Source organism: Plectropomus leopardus, chromosome 10 (genome assembly GCF_026936395.1).
Source record: "Plectropomus leopardus strain MGB_pleo_1.0 chromosome 10, ASM2693639v1, whole genome shotgun sequence".
NCBI classification, from domain to species: domain Eukaryota; kingdom Metazoa; phylum Chordata; class Actinopteri; order Perciformes; family Serranidae; genus Plectropomus; species Plectropomus leopardus.
Genome location: NC_142185.1, coordinates 22161131 through 22179706, shown reverse-complemented (window position 1 = coordinate 22179706; position 18576 = coordinate 22161131). Strand labels below are relative to the sequence as shown.

At 40.3% G+C, this 18576-nt stretch overlaps 1 protein-coding gene and 1 long non-coding RNA gene across 4 annotated transcripts in view; one reads left to right on the top strand and one right to left on the bottom strand.

Annotated features, from left to right (window-relative positions):
- Positions 1 to 2022, top strand: part of LOC121948801 (uncharacterized) — an 81633-nt gene extending 79611 nt beyond the window's left edge. The window contains exon 6 of the long non-coding RNA XR_006106187.2: positions 1644 to 2022. This is a non-coding gene — a long non-coding RNA (uncharacterized LOC121948801). The remainder of the gene's footprint in view (positions 1 to 1643) is intronic.
- Positions 1 to 10814, bottom strand: part of frmpd4 (FERM and PDZ domain containing 4) — a 40779-nt gene extending 29965 nt beyond the window's left edge. The window contains exon 1 of one of the 3 annotated variants that reach the window (XM_088083300.1): positions 10534 to 10814. In XM_088083300.1, the coding sequence (XP_087939426.1) occupies positions 10534 to 10577 (44 nt within the window). In that variant the 5' untranslated portion in view covers positions 10578 to 10814. Of the gene's footprint in view, positions 1 to 5764; positions 6431 to 10533 lie in introns of those variants that run through there. The other 2 variants (XM_088083302.1, XM_088083301.1) reach the window with 2 other exon arrangements.
- Positions 10815 to 18576: the final 7762 nt, after the last annotated feature.

Sequence of the window (18576 nt, the reverse complement as noted above, 5' to 3'; positions counted from 1 at the left end):
TTTTTTGACCCTCCCTTAGCCTAGTCCTTTTTGGATTTGTTTGCCTTGCTGACTGATCACTCGTGTACCAGACCTGTTTTTTGTGAATAAAAACCTTGATTATCTGGACTTCCTCAGTGCATAACATGCACTGTAGGTCTATTCCCTGTGAGCCTAGCAGAGAGGGAGATAAGTTCATCTACATTTTGCCAACAGGCAAGTGCAAGTACAAAGTAAAAACAGTACTGGGTTCAGTGGTTAGTTTTTAAAGATTTAAAACATCAGAAATGAGGACTTTCACACAGAATCTGACTCATTTTGACAAATAGAAATTAAAAGATGTATAAATTAGATTAAATGTTTTGGGCAATTAACACCTTACCAGTTCAAATTAAAGATGTCTTTAAATGACTCCAGAAGGCCTACTATTTATAAAATAAAATTTAAGACATTTTAAGACTGAATAAGTCATGGAATTTCAATTTCCGTGCCATGAAAGGTCCTGGAGTTGGTAAAATCCTCAGATGTTTAGGAAGTCATGGGATTTTGTCGGTTGTATTGAAGTAATTGTTACAGTAATCAGATTTGGATAGCCTTCTGTTTATTGCAACACAGCAGCCAATTTACTTTCTGCCAATGTTACAAAGCTCTAATATGCACGTTTTCTTAACTATCATGTACTTTTCTTCATTTTCCCCCTGCATTTAGTCTTTCCCTCCATGTATGCCAGCTAGCTGGAATTATGTTTACTTAGAGTTTGAATTTGATATGTCTGAATAACAGCGGGCAAGTGGGGCAAATGCCCATAAAGCTGGTTTTTTTTTTTTTTTTTAATTAAGTGTATTGATTGTGCTCATAGTTTTAAGTAGGTTATTTGGAGTCAATAGGATCAAAACTTACAATTGGATATTGGAAAAGTTTGCTTTTTAATTTTTATACAATAATTAACATTTGGGATAAAGTATAGTTTTGTTCGTGTTAAACATTAACGCACATGGGCATTTTATTTTGGGTCCTTCAAAGCAAATGGAAAAGACGTGAAGTTTTGACTGTGAAGATGTATGGAACCCTGTTTTTAACGACCTACGGACACCCTATCCACTGTATTAACATTATTTTCTTATGTTTGAGCGACATTCAGCAAAGTTTCTGCTGCATGAATACGCACACAAACGCTCTAAATACAAATAATAAATCTAAATAAACAGTGATTAAAGCTTTGACCGATAAAACCCAACTGTCCTGCCCTACTAGATGGTCAAAAATCTTAAAATATTTATAAATGTCTCAAATCTCCTGCATGCTGTGGATCTGAAATCAGTGCTAATCTTTTGCCTGTCTACACTCTTACCAATTACTCAACGCACAAAATAAGACGTTTTTTTTCTCTGCTCATGTGACAGGGTGTGAAGTGTTTTAAGTATGATTTTGGATGGCGAGGAGGCCATGATGCTGCTTTCCCCGTGCTCTCTAGTTAAACAGAGACATTTATGCAGAGATAGACCGCTAATGTGATTCTGTTTGGATATGAAATCTGTGGAGAGACAACAGTTGAGATGACCATCTCCTGGGAGGAGGCTGGGGAGTGGAGCGGATCGGAGAAGTGGCTCAGACAGAAAGGAACCTCTCTGATTAAAGGCTTTATTCCTTTGCTCCCTTTTCAGACTGCCTCCATCCTGTTGAGGACACAAATGCACATTTACCCTCTGCTTGACTCCTCCAAACCACCACCTTGGCTCCAAAGATTTGGTCAGTATGGCAGTACAATATGCCAATCTGCTATTTACATATTGTGCACCATTATTTATACTTAAGTGATTTTAGAATATTGCTGACCATGTAGTTGCACAGAATTGCTCAATTTCTTGCTACTGTTCTCACCCATTCTGCGACTTTTACATCACATCAGAAAAATAAACGTTTTTGTTTTTTTCCCCCTGATATTCAAGAAGCCGTTTTTCACACCTAAATCAGACAGCCTGGCTGACTAGAATTAGTACTAACACTCAATCGAGAATAAGAGTGTCTTTTTTTCCCCATTACTCCAACTGAATATTGTATTTCTGTGTTTGTCTTTGGAAGCACTGATATTGTTGCCATGGGCAACGGCACTATCCTGAAGCAGCTCTCTGCCTCTATATAGAAAGGTTTTTTGGTTAGTTAATCTCCTCTGGGTGGAAATAAAACAGCATCTGGGAAACAGGCCACCCACTATGATCCTCCTGCTATTTTACAGCGAGTATGGGAACCTCACTGAATCTAGTTTACCTGTTAACCAGCAAAACACCATTAAAGTATTTCACTGCTGGAGAGATAGCCATTTAATAAAAATAGGATGTCTATGCAGTAGAAAAACATAATACTTTTGAAACTGTTACTACATGACCAGAGAAAACAGGGAAACAGGACACTTTTTGCTCAAAAGGGAAACAAACTAATGCACAGCATCCCCCACCAAACGAATAAACACTCCCGCTAGTGGGTGACGCAATGCGAACTTGTATGTGTGAAACAATGGCGGCCGGCCGTCAAGAAACAATCTCATATTGCAGTTAAGCGGCAAGCTGAAATATGTTCCTGAAAACATTTACAGTGACAAATAATATTTGAATCTTGGTTTATATTTGATCAGTGCTGCTTAATTTAACTGTTTTATCTCAGTTTTTCAGCCTCCGTCTTCACTGTGCAGGAAGCAGATCAGCGCCCACTTCCTGTTTACAAACTTTCACTATTACAGATAAATGCTAAAATGTGTTTCTAAAAACATTCTGGGCAAGAAATAGCCAGTGCAGTGACATAATCTTGATTTATATTCAGTCAGTTTTACCGTTTAATCGGATTTCAGTCCGAGGTTGAGAGAAACAGGGAGGGGCAAGTCTGTCTCTTGATGCACTTCTATACTCTTTGTGTCTGCGGAGGTGGCATGGGTGGTGGGCAATGAGAAAATGCAGAAGTACAACCTGTAGACCATAGTTTGTTTCCACATACTACCCATATTGATTTGATACAAATCTGGTTGAAAGTCGGCCAGGTATCCTCTTAAAGAGCCACTACTCAAAATCTGGATATGAAGTCTGCTGCAACATGTACACATGCAAAAATGAATGTGCATGATTGCACACATTTCTCATTACACCACACCAATCTCCTAAACGTCTTGACGCTGAATTAATAGGTTTATTTAAAAAAATAACAGACACAAAACTAGAGAAAGACATTTTCATTATAGTTCCATTATTACTGCATTTTCCTCGGGCCTCCTCGGCTCCTCAGTGCCCTATGTAGAACATCAACCAAATATAGTGATGAACTTACCCTGTGGGCACTCAACTAGACTTGGATTCTTCCTCACCTCATTGTGCTACTCGCTGCTTTTATGCTAAAAGCTCTAAAGGACAGAGCAAAATAAATGGTTGCCTGAGACCTCGTCCACCAGCCAGCTGGCTCCCATTTCTGACCCTGAGCCATTTCTGATCTACTCTTCCCCGAGAGCTTCTGATGCGAACAGCTAAGAATGACAGATCTTTTGGTCTTTGTGTACTCTGATGAACATTTAGGCTAATCAATTTGTGTCCAGACCAGTGATTTCCTGTGCAAAAAGTTTGCAGTCAAAACATGTCGAACAATGGCGCGCAGAATAGATTTTTTTTTAGAAAAACACAGCCAGGGATGAAATCACACAGTCCCACTTAATTAGCTTGAACTGCTCTTCCATATTATTCATGTTGAGGCGAAATCTCGCCACCCAGAGAAGCATTTCTACTCACACATTCAATTAACACATCTATCTTTTACATAAGGATATTTTACATAATAGTTGCATTACACAATAACAAATAATCTAGACGTTTTTTGAATGCATGCAGCGCAAGCATGCTAAGCAATCACTGATACTCACATTTTAGCAACCCTGTTGAGTCAGGCAATCACTGTGAGTGGTAATTGTCACTTTCTACATAAATGCGTGATGTTCATGCTCATTATCTCCACAGTGCTGCTGCTGACAAACCATTTATAACACCCACAGGATGTATTAAACATGTAAGAGCACTTAGAGCTAAGAAAAACCAAAGTTCTACACGAGAAGATCAAAAAAGAGTAGCTTTAAGAACTTTGGTCAAACGGCTCAAACTTGCTTTAGATACTAGAAGACAGAGGGTGAGATTTAGCTGTCTTTCAACAGAAGGACATCAAACATGTGGAAATGTTTGCTTGATTTAAGCACAACAAAGAGTGAAGAAAATGAAAGCAAGAGCATGCTTTTGTTTCTGACAGCAGACACGTCTGGGGGCGTTGTAAGGCAGGAGCAAGAGACAATCAGGGAAAACGTTCCCTTTCTTGTACGTCTTTAAATACATACAGTGGGTTTCTCTGTAGCCTTAGCAAAACAGCATCCTGCTGACTTAAATTCTTGCTGGCAGCTGAGAGGGAGAAAACAAAAAAAATTGCCAGTGTAGCAGTGGTAACTCATTATCAGGGGGAGCATTGTGTGGCATTATTAACAGTGACAGGATGCAGTGACGTTGGTGGTCCACTGGGAGCTGCATCATAAATGCTGCCGGGGAGGGATACTAACTGGAAAACAACAGTTCTATCATCTGATGGAAAATCCCTACTACCTGCCCGCGTTCCTGCAGGAGTGTTACAAAAAAAACGAAAGCTGTGATTTGCACACATCAGAGAAAAATAAAGGTGCAATATTATGCTTCAGCGCTGCAGTAAATTACTGTAATTATTTCTTTCTCTCTTTAAAAAAACTAATGAAAAAAGAAAAGCCAGTGCCGTCTGTTGATGACTCATAAGTGAAATGAAATGCACTGAATGTGCATTCCTGTGACACATACAGTATGTGATCTAATCATTCCCATTTATGATCAGCTGTTCCCACCACCAGTGGTCTGTAGTGTTTCTGATGGAGCCAAATCCCCTAGGAGGATTACTGTCCACTGGGGCAGATCAACTCAATCTAGCAGACCCATGGGTGCATGAGGTGAGGTGTCCGCCCTGGCAATCAATGAATTCCTCGAGACTAGTTAGTTTAATGTATACTTTGAATACTTGCCATCACTTCTTGAAAGACAAACCAACCCTATTTTCAGCTTTCTCATACTGAAATTTGCCAAATTGCAAACTGCAATAAGGTGTTTTTTTCTGTTTTGTTGTAAGACAGGGAGCTTTTAACCCCTCCACACCATCTATAATTTCCCATCCTCCAGTTCTAGCCTCAGCTTTGTTAACTTGACATACAGATATTTAATGATTTTAATGACCAAAGACGGATTATAGAAAGGATATGTTAACATTAAAAATATTATGTTTGAAAATGACTTATAACTCTGCTGTAAAGTGGTGATCATTATCTGTGGTCCTTCAACTGAAGTGATCTGGAAATCTAAAACAAATGCAGTTTATCTCCGTAGTGTGTCTGAACATGTATGGTGTCATCACCACCACACAGAGCAACAAAGCATGACCACTGTCGGCAATATAAGAAATTTATGAACTTAGATACACATAGTTTAGATACATGAACCGCAGCAGCTTCTGCATCCACCCCCACTCCCATCTACCTCACTTGCTCATTCATTTCACATCATACATGACTGCACAACTTGCTCTCCTGAGCAATCAATAACTCAGCATTTTTAGTCAGCCCCGTTCCACATGTGACTCCTGTGTCACTCTCTTAATCGTATCGATATGAACATACAAAACACCACCTACAAGAGAACGAACATGCGAGCACACAGACGGGCAAATACACTACAGCATCCATCGGACTCACCCTGACAGCTTTGGCATCTTCACAAAGCTGAACACATCCATATGTGCTGCAGACTGCAGTCAAAGCTACAAATTTACCATCTACTTCACTCCGGCTCCATTGTCCCACACTGTCTTTGGCAGCGAGGAATAAATAATTCAGAAAAAAAAGTGGAGCTTCCACAAGTCAGGTGGAGAGATTAGTCCTGTTGTCTGGGCTTCTGCATGGCTGAGTGATTGCTGTGTCCTCGCCTCAGCAGCGCAAATCCACAGCCCATGGAAAAGGATCTGGCAGAGCAGCTTCCCCCGGTTACATCCTTCAAAGCATGCCTCTGTTAGCTGCGTTAAGCCACCTTCATTTAATTTCCATCGCGGTGGAATGATGTGCGGGAGCCGCACAGTAACAACAGCTTTGGAGGGAGGCAGAGAGAGCCGGAGCCAGGAGCAGAGAGAGGGAGGGAGGGACAGGGGTGGTGGTGATGGTGGTGGGAGATGAGAGTGGAAGAGAGGAGAATGTGAGAGGATGATGAGTGTGTGTATGGTATCAAGGGCCACAAGAATTACTACTAAAGGATGCAGCCAGCTTCCAAGAATTCCCCAAAGGCAAGCCCCATCAATCCTCAATGTGGTGTGTTTCCAGAAAGCAGGAAAAGGTTGAAAAGGAGAGGTGATATAACGGAGACACACTGCATGATGTGCCCATAATGTGAGTGCAAAAGCAAGAGAGGAGCAGCTGGAGGGACAGGAGGACCTAATGTGTCCCCCTCCCCAGCTGAGGTCTCTGCCTCACAGCTGCACATTAGGATGCCCATACTGTACACTGCATTTGTTTTGACCTTTCCAAACAGTTCAGCTGCTAAATGCTCGCTCTCAATGAGGCCATTCATGAGAGGCCTCCAAACATTTTAGCAATCCAGTCAACACAAATATACACAGAGCTGATGCAATGGTGTCAAAAGGAGATCAGACGTGTTAGCTTGCCATACGCAGAATGGGATTCCATAGCAGATAATAAGAATGGTTTGTGTGATTAATCAATGTCCAGAGGGGAGAAGATGAGGGCTGTTGTGATTCATAGGGCTTCAAGTAGTCAGCTGCATGCTAATAGATGCTTCAAGCATCTAATTTCCTCTGTGATATTTTTTAGATCGAAATACATCTCCATAAATTTTCATATTTTTTTCCATCTAGTACAAGATGCAGGGCAATTTCAATGTGTGTTTCAAAATGCCGGTAAGGTGATAAACGAGCAGGAGAGCCTGGAAAATTGATATAATTCGGCAAAGGGTAACTCCCGATTTCAGCCCCATCTCCAGATGAAGAATCATCCCGAAGACGAAGAATCCCTCTTCATAAATCAAACACTGCAGACGAGACACCTCTGTCGAAAACCACCAAGAGCCAATTAGCCTTGTCTCTGATCCACAGAGGTTTGATACTTCTTCATGTGGCTCCGACAGTTTGGATAAAAAAAGGAACGTCTCACAGTTATACAGACAATCCGCTCTGTTATCCTGATCTGTGATGTGCCTAAAGGAAACACAAAGCTGTTTAAATACAGCTATTTACCGTCAATAAATATATCTCAAAAAGTCAATAACTGTTAGAACAAATGCAGAACTCTATATATTACAATATAGTCAAAATAATACAACTTAAAGGGGTTAAACTGACATATTCCCCCATTTATATTCAGTGTGAATCTGAATCTGCTGGGAGCGTGACAGAATAATAAACATTAACCAATAAAAACTGTCAGAGATAATGGATAAATAAATACAAATACGTAGAATACAAATACTAGTTGGGGAATTTCAAGCCTGCGATTTGTAACCGCTTCCACACTCGAGTAGCAACCATCCTATATTAAAATGCCACAACTTGTAAGGCTCTGCAGGGTGAGTCAGTGTGCCTTTGCTGAGAGTGATACATGCAATAAAGAATGTTGTCACTTCCACTCAGGCTCAGATTTGTTTGCTGCCGTAGAAAAGATGCAACTAGATGGTTGAAAAGGTGAAGCTCACGATTGTCTCTGACAGATTAGAATGCTTTTACTGAAAATCTGAACCTGAGTGGAGAGGGGTCGATCTAATTGTGCCCAAAAAAAACAAAAAAAAAACAAGAAAGTGCAGTGAATCATTGCGTTAATCACATTCTGAAACATAACATTTTAGCTGATGATACATCTCTGGATGGGAACAGGCCGTCTTTTTTTGTGCGCAGAGTACACACAAGACATCAAGGATGCAGTGATGAGCGAAGAGAACATGTCTGACAATTTGCTTCAAACGCATCCACGGTGTCCTGTGGCGGGGGGGATTGAGAGACTCAGCGTATTCTGGACAGTTATGTTTGTCCATTTGGGCTTGCGGCCCAGAGGCCAACATGAGTGGCAGAGGATATTAGGGTCAGACAGAAGCGTGATCTAAGGAGACTATGGCTGAAGCTTTGACCGATAAAACCCAGCTGCCCTGCTGATCCCTAACTCTCCCCTCTCTCTCTCTCTCTCTCTCTGAGTCCCTTTTAAAACAGCTGATTTCAGTCATTCTGGCACACTTGGCCACTTAAAACCCAGCAGTGCTCAAATTTTTCACGTCCTGCTTTTGGATCACCTTGCTTGCCTTTAAAAGCTAAAATAAGCCGAGCGTAACCACTTTGCATAAATTGCTAGCCATGCTGGATAGCAAGGGCATAAATGTGCGCTCAGTGCTTTAAAGCATCAGAACACCAGATTTTATCAGGGAGTGTCCACAGAACGGGACTGTGAGATCATGTTTTCATGTTAAGTGTGCAGATGCAGCAGCATCATGGACTTCAGTGTGTGGTGCAGTAACGTGACTCTGTAGCTTTTACTGCCCTCTGATCCCAACTAAGCATTAGTGGCCCTCAACCAGATGTGTGTCAGCGGCCACAACTGCCCTCAGAAACCACACTTAACTGTGTCATCCGCAGCGTTATGTTTGTTTGCGTCTGCCCATGAGCCACCACAGTACCTCAACTTTCCCAATCTGTTGGTGCGACACTAATTATGCCTGTGCCGCGGCTGATTTATTCAGTGAATTAAACAGCCTTTAGTAGAGAGTTTAAAGATCTGAACGCTGTTTTGCCATGAATATTCAGTGGTGTGACTAATTGGGATAAGAAGTGAAGTGTTACCTGGCTGAGTTACGCTATGCTTTGAAAAGATTACGGATTTGGTTTGCCGGTTTCACTACACCTGCTGATAAAGTTCAAAGTAATACCGGAAGGCTGTAGCCTATTCTGTATGGAGGGAATAAAGCAACATAATGGGGATACTGCCAAAATGCTCGACACCTGCGGGTGCAGTGTGTCTGTGCAGGTTATCAAACATGTTCATGTGGGTCATTTGCAGGTCGCGTTTGGTACATTCATTCATTTGTCCATTCATTTTCTACATTTACGTAACCTGTTCAAGGTCTCTGCAGGCTGAAACCTCTCCCAGCATGGTACACCATGGATATTAGCCAGTTTATCATAGCTCCATGAAATGTTTTCAGTTTGTTAAAACTAGTACAGTGCCTGTTCGGGAAGGGCAAATTGCTTGGCCTCTTGTATTGCTATTTGCAGCTTTTTTAAAAAAACAGTCATCCAAACAACTACACACTCGACACTGCGCTTCATCTGCCATATGGGCCTGGTTTACACCTGGTATTAACATGTGTCTTGGGTGATCAGATCACAAGTGGACAGCTCTAAGTACAGGTGTTAATGCACCCAGTGCACCCTCTGTGCCTCTTAAGATCTGATCAGCGTGGCCACATTCTTTCAGTAGTGTGTATGGTCATGTGTCCTGAGCCACACTGAAGGACCACCTACTCAGCTGATGCCCTTGTTTATCTGACTCAAAGTCTTACCTCAAAAACAACTCAAATTATCTGCCCAGGCCAGCTAACACAGTAGCAGATGCTCAACTTCAAATTAAATGTGCAGGAAGATTCACACTCCAGCAGTAGTCTCCTAGCGTTGGGGAAGCGGCGGGATCATAGGCTGCAATCATGATAAATAGAGGAAGACAGACATAACGGGGCAAGGAAAGGCTGCGTGAATCAATGCACTGTGCACAGCCCTACAGTGACATAAAGGACATAAAATAGTCTGAATGCAACACAACAGAAGTAAGGACTATCCAGGTGATAAAGGGTTAATTAATTATACCCAGCCCTTGTGAGGGAGCATACATAATAACAGGATCACTGAGCTGGCATATCTAAATACAATGCAGCCATCAACCTTTATTAATTACAGCTGTGCATTATAGTATGAGATTTAAAATGTGGCTGTACAAAAGGCCTTAACTATACAGTACACTGCTTTCAGCATGCTGCTGTCACTCAGTTATAGGGACGAGATATAAGAGGAAGAGTTCTTGTGAAAGTTGTAAACACCAATTATTTTGAGGGCTGTGAATCTCAAAGAAAAACCTTTCCATCCCACAGGAACACAATACATCATTACTGCGATGCAGAGGTAAAGAATAAGTTGGGTAGCTCACCACTGTGAGACCGCATCGCAGTAACAAACACAAAATCGATTTTTCAGAAGCAATAATTGAATCAATTATTAAAATTCTCAACAAAATCAGCGATGTTAGGAAGAAGTGAAACCCAAACCGTCTCTGTTTCATTTCCAATACATATATGGTCTAAACAACAAAAACTTTTTGTGCAATAACTACCACTCATATATAGAGATATATATTAGTTGTGAGTAATCAGCTCTGACTGAATTATAAAGTACGCACAGAACACCAATCCACAGCACACTACTCACTGAATGACAGTGAAGATGCCGAGTTCATTGTCGTCTGGGTCCATTGCTGATGACAGGTCTTTAATGCAGTACTTGTTTCTGTTTTTCCTGTCCAGGCCTCTCAAGCCTCTTTTCACTGATGTGTGTTCGCGTCCTTCCTCCTGAGTCTAAAGTTTCTCCACGCTTGATCGGGACTTTCCATAGGCAACTGAGCTTGTCTGACTAAGCCGTTCAGTTATGATTACATACAGTGCCCCTGTCTAAGTGAGTGGCCGGTGCCCTGGGGGAGGAGACCGAGCTTGTTGCCTCTACCTCAGTAATGAAATAACATCACATTCCGGGCCAGTGCATCAGAAAACACAGAGGGATCAATGCTGAACAGCTGGACTCCAATGGGTTGCTGTGCTGGTTAAGGCCGCCTCAATGAGCAAGGCTCTCGTGGAAAACATGTTCAGTTTGGATAAAATTCACCTGTGGCGATTTCATATTTCACAGTCATAGCAGGAGAGTTACAACATATTTGAGTGTTTCCGGCAGCTGAAACAAACATCAGTGTTTTATCTTGATGGGTTTATTTACAACATTGCAGCACACAACCAAATTGCTGTATCTGAAATATTAATCTCATCCCTGTGCGATGCGTTTGGAAATGCCATGTGTTTTATCATCCATGAGAGCTTAAAAATTAAGCTTCAACCGTAATCCAAACTCTATCACTATTTGCCTGCCAACTGTCACCCTTAACAGAGCCAAACCTAAATCCTATATAAACCACAGAATTAGACCTTAACCTAAATGTTATATAGTAGCATCAGGTATTATTTTAGTATTCATATTTTTAATGTCTTTTACATGCATCTGTTGTCACATAATGCAGCTTTTTATAATGTACTTTTAATCTAATAAATACAGTTTATTTAACCCTTTGAAATCTGGATCAATTGGGATTTTTTTGAGCTGCATTCAGATGCCTTTCACAAGCATTTAAACCAAAATCAAAAACATAGGGGCAAGTCCTATCAGCATATTGGCATGAAATGGCCCACAAATTGCAAAACAAAATAGTTAAAGGTGACAAGAAAAGAACCTAAGAATAAGCTAAAAAAAATAATAATCAGAAAATTATCAAAAAAAAACATCTATTATCATTACTGTTTTTTTCCTTCATTTTTTTTTTTTTTTGAGGTCATTTTCTAATTTAGTTCTTTTTGGGGTTTGCTGTTGTTGTCGTTGTTGTTTCTATTTTTATGTAATTTTCTTGTAACTTTTTAATGATTTATTGCAAATTTTTGGGTCCGAACATGTTGCTTGTCAAGTTGATCATTACCTTCTTTCCCTGAAGGAAATTAAGCCTATTTTCTGAGTTTTCAAAGGGTTAAGTCATTTTTTCCCTTTAAAGCATTCTATCATAAAGCCACTGCATTTTAACATCATGATTGTTCACGCTGGATTATACCATGCAGACTCTCTGATGCATGAATGGCATACACAGTCTTCCATTAGTTATGAACTGAGGCACGTGTCTTTGCAAGCAAATAGAGCTGCTTGCATAACACATCCCATGCCATGTATACACAGTAGCCTATGACAACTGGAAGTTCAGCTTTCTATGTCACAAAGACAGTATTTTTCGTGACAAGATGTTTTGCTATTTATAGCATGCACAGTAACATGCTATTGTTTCAGTAATTTGTGCACTGTGCAAATTGCACATTTCTCTTCATGCATACACAGTAGCTGTGCATGACCATATGGCAAAACTGGAGCGCTGTGTGAGGTTAAAGCAGACAAAAGCAGCCTTTTCTGCGAGATAAATACTGCACATGAATCCATCCAATCATGTGGCCCAACACTCGCCCCTGGGCCACAGCGCACTGCATCAGTGGCCTGTTTTTCCGTGACACACAGGTCGCACCGCTTAGAGTGGGGACGGGGGATGTTCACAGTGCAATAACCCTGCACTGTGTACGAGACCAAGAATCACATTTAGCATGTTGTCTTGGGGTCAAAACAGTGATGATTTATGATGGTGATGATAGGCGGTGTGTGTTCTGAGACTCATCTGATTTAATGTGCTGCTCACTGGGCGTGGGTGGATGGCTCATTTGTTTCTTTAGAACAATGTGACGCCGCATGCTTCCTTGCAAAATTGCTCTGACAGCTTGTATGACGGCAACATGCAGTTCTGAATTTCTGATCAATTAGTAAAATACACTTTAGGGCAAAATGAACAAAAACATCCCAGCGCTCTGAAATAACTAATAAATAATGGCTGAAACAAACAACCAAGCGAGCAGAGGCGAAAGATGCAGCCACTTCCACATGCAAAAGATACAAGTTCATTTTCACTCCATCAAAGCAAATTTGTGCCTCACATAATAACAGGAAGGAAGTGACTTTTTCATTACTTTATGGAGCTGAACAAACAGTAGATGCAGTCATTTGCATAAAATGATGAGAGTCGCTCCATGCAGAACAGGAAAACTCATATTAATATAATAAGAGCTACTGCTTGGCCCTCACTAAAGGTTACGGATGTGTTTGTAAAGGCCATCAGCTGCATTCATTCCAATAATGTGATTTACACTATTTGGCTACAATACTGAATCGGGATAATTATCTTTTTTGCCATCACAGACGAATGCCAAATAGGTCATTAATCATAATTAATTAAGTAAGTTGCAAAGCCATTAAAGGAGTTGGACAGAGCCATTGTTCTCATTAAAGTCTGAAAGGTGTTCCTGCTGTTTAAATCGCACATTAACATGAAAGCGCACTATTTAGTGAAACTTATTCAGATAATCATTCATCGTTTTCTCAGTAACAATTAACTGTCAGGAAAATGGAATAACAACAACGTCAACAGGCATGAAAACAACTCTCCTGATAAGCTGTTAAATATACTCATACCATAGACAGGAAGTACACAGAAGTCAATTGCAGTCAATGAGATTGCAGGATATCACATTCCTCAAATCAGATAGCTACTCTCGTGTCAACACACTGCAGAAGCTCCTCCCTGCTGGCCTGGGAGGATAGATTTCACAGCATCCAGCAATTATCTGTAATGTGGGAGAAAAATCAATGTGCCCATGGAAAGCTGCTAAGGTCACCAAGCCGAAGTTGTCACTTGAATCAGAAGCACTGCGTTGCCGCAGGCTGGGCTCCAAGCCCATCAGCCAGCATCTGTGAGAACACGCATCATTTGTGGAGCCATGGATTACGATAATTATTAGCCTGACGATATGGAAGATAATTGGTTTTTGCATGTGATCACGGTAGAATGGAAAATGATTACAGATCTCAGTCATCTATTATTAATTCACATGAAAACTATAATTTTCTACAGGAATCATGTCACAGTTAATTCTATTAGTTTTAGACCTGTCTTAAAGCATATATATATTTCTTTTAACTGGATTATTTTTTATAGCTGTACTTTACTTTTTATACTTCGGTGCTAAACAAATCAAATGTCTTTTCAAATGCATTTTTCATAGCTGGAATGACGCATAACCTTTCTCATCTTGAACTTAAAGGCAGAATTTACAGTCAACAGTCTCCCGGTGCTGCTACAGATTAAGTTTGTCACACCAGTTCCTGTAAGATATAATACAGATGGGTGGGGGACCATGTTGCAGTCCTAACTATCGTAAATTGCTCATCATTGAACGTCTCCGTCGTCAATCATTTTGACATATGTGGGAAAATATAGAAGTGAAACAGCCTCGGACTCACCTCTGCTGCTCTTGGTTTTTGTCCAAACTGCTGCCAACGCAAATTTCATTTTTGCCTGTTTTGTCAATTTCCATGTCTTTTCTCTGAGGTGGATACTCCCAACTGGAGCTAATGGAGGGCAAGCATCGAGTGTGCCCTCTCTGTGGGTTAGAAGATCCCGGCAGTGCTAAAAGGGGAGGGGAGGCCTCCTTGAAACATTGATAGTCTGGTGTAAATTCTATTAACGGCAAGGGGATATTGAGAAGAGTGAAAAATCAATACCTTGTGGCCAGTAATGTTTGAAGGATCAGGCTGAGTGGAAATATGAGATGGCATGGCCTTGCCCTGACGCAGAGACTGTTTCTGTAAGTGGTTAATCAAGTGCTTGTCTGACATCTAGATTGCATTTTCCTCTCACCATTACTCCCATTTTTCCCCTTCACTGTGGAGAAGATGTGCTATCAAATGTGCGATGGTAATCGGAGTAATAGAAGCAGTCAGTCACCAATCTGATAGAGCTGCACTCCACTGAGGGGACTGGAAATTGTGTTTTGTCTTAACATCTCAGATTTCAAAAGACAAATGCAATGTTGCTCACTTCTGCCTGCAACGAATGCATCTCCACCAGGGAGGCATGCGCCGCACACATGTTTGATTCTTAGACTGTGCAATCTCCTGAAAATGATGGCATGTCTGCGATGACTCACTGAGTAAATATTTTGCATCTCTGCTGTGTTAAAGTGAAGCTTTTCAATTTTTTGAGATCTTAAATATAGAAAGGGAGACATACAGCACCATGATGCAGTCAAACTGTATCTCCCGACTACATCACGGCCATTTTAAAAAATACTCCTGTGTAGCTTTAATTAGAGTCAGAACTCAGCCATTTACTTTTGAGCCTATCAGAGTTGTTCCTCAATATCTGCACACTGATGGAAAGAAATAGGTGTCATAAACAGAATGGCAACGTTTCCAAAGGCCCCATTTCGCTCTCTTTTGGTGGCCCGCAAGGACAGATTCGCTCTTTAATGTGTGTCATTAAAGGTTCATAACACTATGATGCCATGGGCTGCTTGCCCTAAATCAGTGTGTGACAGTTCACCAGCACAGACAAGTGACAGAAAGGAGGCACTGCATTGGATCAAGCTCAGTTAGGCTCATAATCATTAAATTTACTGTTTTACCATATTTCATGTTACTATGGAAAGAGCTCAATGTACAAGCACCTCCAGCAGAGCTTGCCTTTTGCATGTTGTATCATAGCTACACATGAGACTCAGCTGCCTGCAGACTGATTCATACAAAGAAATATCTTTGTTTTGATGGCTTTTCAGTCTGTTTCAAGTTTAATCTTTAATTTACAGTGTAACCTATGAGGGGTCGACAGATTATCGGCCTGGGTGATTATTGGGGTTGATAATTGGCGTTTTGACGATTATCTGTATTCACATTTTAATTTTAATTCTTGCTTTTGAAATTAATTATTAAAAGGTGCAAATAAATTGTCGGTATAGAGGGAACTTCTACTTTGTAAAAACTGTTTTGTATAAATTTTAATTTGACTTTAGAAAAAACAATTGCAGGGAACTTGCTGTATATGATGTTGAAAGTTTCGTTTTCTTCGATTAAAAATTTGCTTAACGCATTTAAACAAAGTTTTGTGTTGGAGTTTATTACATTCCAAATTCTAAATATTAACAAAAAGATTTTTATTTTTATTGGAAATGCATATCGGTTCCAAATACTGGTTATCTGTCTCATTAACTAATAATAATAATTGTTATCGATATTGACCCTGAAAAAAAAATTGGTTGACCCCTATTACCTACAGTAAAATGCAATCAAATATGAAAAAGTGCAGTCTTAATTTACTGAGCGCATTTACAGCATTGTTATGTCTTTTCTATATCTTTATATTGTACAGTTGCTTTGATTTTTTTTCATGTTATTTCATCCCCGAAATGCAATATTACATCACCACAAACCAGGCCCTCAAACGTGTTGAATCGGTGTAAAAAAGTATATCGAACACATATCAAGATAACAAACTTCACAAAAGGTCGAAAATGCTGCTAGTGTATTAGGTTACGTTGCATTGCACAAGTGTACTTTCATTGTGTCTTTAAATCCTGTTGAATCGGTGTAAAAAAGTATATTGACCACATATCAAGATAACAAACTTCACAAAAGGTCGAAAATGCTGCTAGTGTATTAGGTTACGTTGTATTGTACAAGTGTACTTTCAATGTGTCTTTAAATCCTGTATTAGGTCAGCACATCCCCAGGTGCCCAAGAGGCCCCATGTTCACTGTGCAGCGATTGTTTGTGACAACATTATTAACTGCAGTTGCGGTAAGATTCCGTTTTTCCCTTTATTTTGACACTTCTTTCCCTCACTAATCTCACTTTCTTTACCTCACTTCCTCTCCTCCTCTTTGCTCAGCACTGATTGGTTCCTTTCACTCTTTCTTCACTGCTGATTAACCTGATTGAGTTCACCTGTTCACTCCCTATTTTAACCCGGCACACCCAGTTGCTCACTTTTTGTTAATCACCACATGCGGCAGTTGTGCTGGAGGGCAGTTTCTTTTTTTTTTTCTCTGTGGTTTATCCTGTGCTTTATTACTAAAAGCACTATTTATCTGTATTGAAAGACATTTGTTAAATTTTGACTCAAGTTCTAATTTTTTAGTTGTTTCTTTTAGATTTACTTCAACCCATGTGTGTTTGCTTCCCCATTTATGTTTAAGTGCACTTTTGGATAATAAATCTTGGTGTGGAAAATGATCCTGGTTGATCGATGCCCTTGGCAGTACACCTCTGCTTCTGAAACTCCTCCACAACAGCAGTTTTTGTTTGGGAATACTCTACGGGACTATCAGATGCTCCAAAATATTAAAATATTCACTCAGATGAAAAGGGCATTAAGATGGCTCCTGCTGTGTTACCTGACTTTGAGGACCTGTTAAAATCTTACTTTTTTTTCACATGTAGTCACCTGGTGCATATTACTAATTTAATTTGGGTTTAATCAAATTACCACACAGCAAACCTGGGGCTGTAATATTCTTGCTTAGAAATACTGTTCACTGTGCACAGGAAGGGGGTTGAACAGGGGGTTAATAGGAGCCTAATTTTTTGCTCCAGGGCCCCCAAGCAGCTTAATCTGGTCATGGAAACGACCCAGGTAAATTCTCCAGATCAGTCATTGGCACTACATTCCTAATTCAGCTGGTGCTTCAGTGGCAATGCAGTTGTACTACTGCCATCTAGTGGCCTGTTGCCAACAGCTCTTCACAAAAAGTGCATACTTTCTCTGATTTACTGCCATGACTCATATAATCCTTCACAGCCTGTCAACTTCTCAAGATCAGAGTCAGTTTCTCATTAACAAGCTTCTCTCACCTTAAAAATAACATTCAAGGATTTTCAAGGCCCATTTACGTCAAATTCAAAGCCTTAACCAATCATAGTTTGAGAGACGTCAGAACAAGGTTAATTCTGTTAACACTGAGAATGTTTATAGTGACAACAAGCAGGTTTTACAGAAGCTCACAGACAATCAAAAAGAAAGAGGCTTGAAGTGTGAACACTTCGCTATTGTGCTGTAATGCGATGGCAGACATTATCAAAATAACTCTCTTTTCTTGCACAAAATATTTACATTTAGGCACTTTCAATGCCCATTGTGCAATTCTAAATCATTTCAAGGTCATGTTTTTTTCCCCTCTCAAATTAATACATTTTCAAGGATTTTAAGGACCTTTGAGAACCCTGTTTTTACCGAACTTCTGTAAGAAGCCATTAGCCCTTACAAGAACACTTAACCTGCAAAATGATCATGAATATATCAGTTATTCACTGCTTGTTGCCTTGATTTCATGAAGAAAACTTTGTGTCTCTACTGTGTCTCCACGGTGAACGGAGAATCCAAAAACAGTTAACATCCTTCATGAATCAAAGTAAACGGGGTCTGCATTTAGCAACATCAAAACTAAACCACCCCTTTACAAACTCTCACACAACTTCTGAAGTATTATCTAAGTCTTATTTACCCATCAGTTGTACACTCAGCACTTTCCAAACATGGATTTTGGCTAAAACATGATTTAAAACACTTAAGGATTCATAAGTAGCGGAGTAGCGTATCTGGGTATTTGCACCTGTTTGAACTCAAACAGAGCTGGTGTGCCCGTGTGCACACTTAAGTTGTGCTACTCACGGGCAGAAGTGTTTTATATTGTGCTGTTCCTTCATTCTGTTTGTAGCAGCGACATGGATCTCTTTCACACTTCTTCACACGTCGACCTGCCAAAGGAGATATGGGCGTTCAAGGCTGAAATGTCA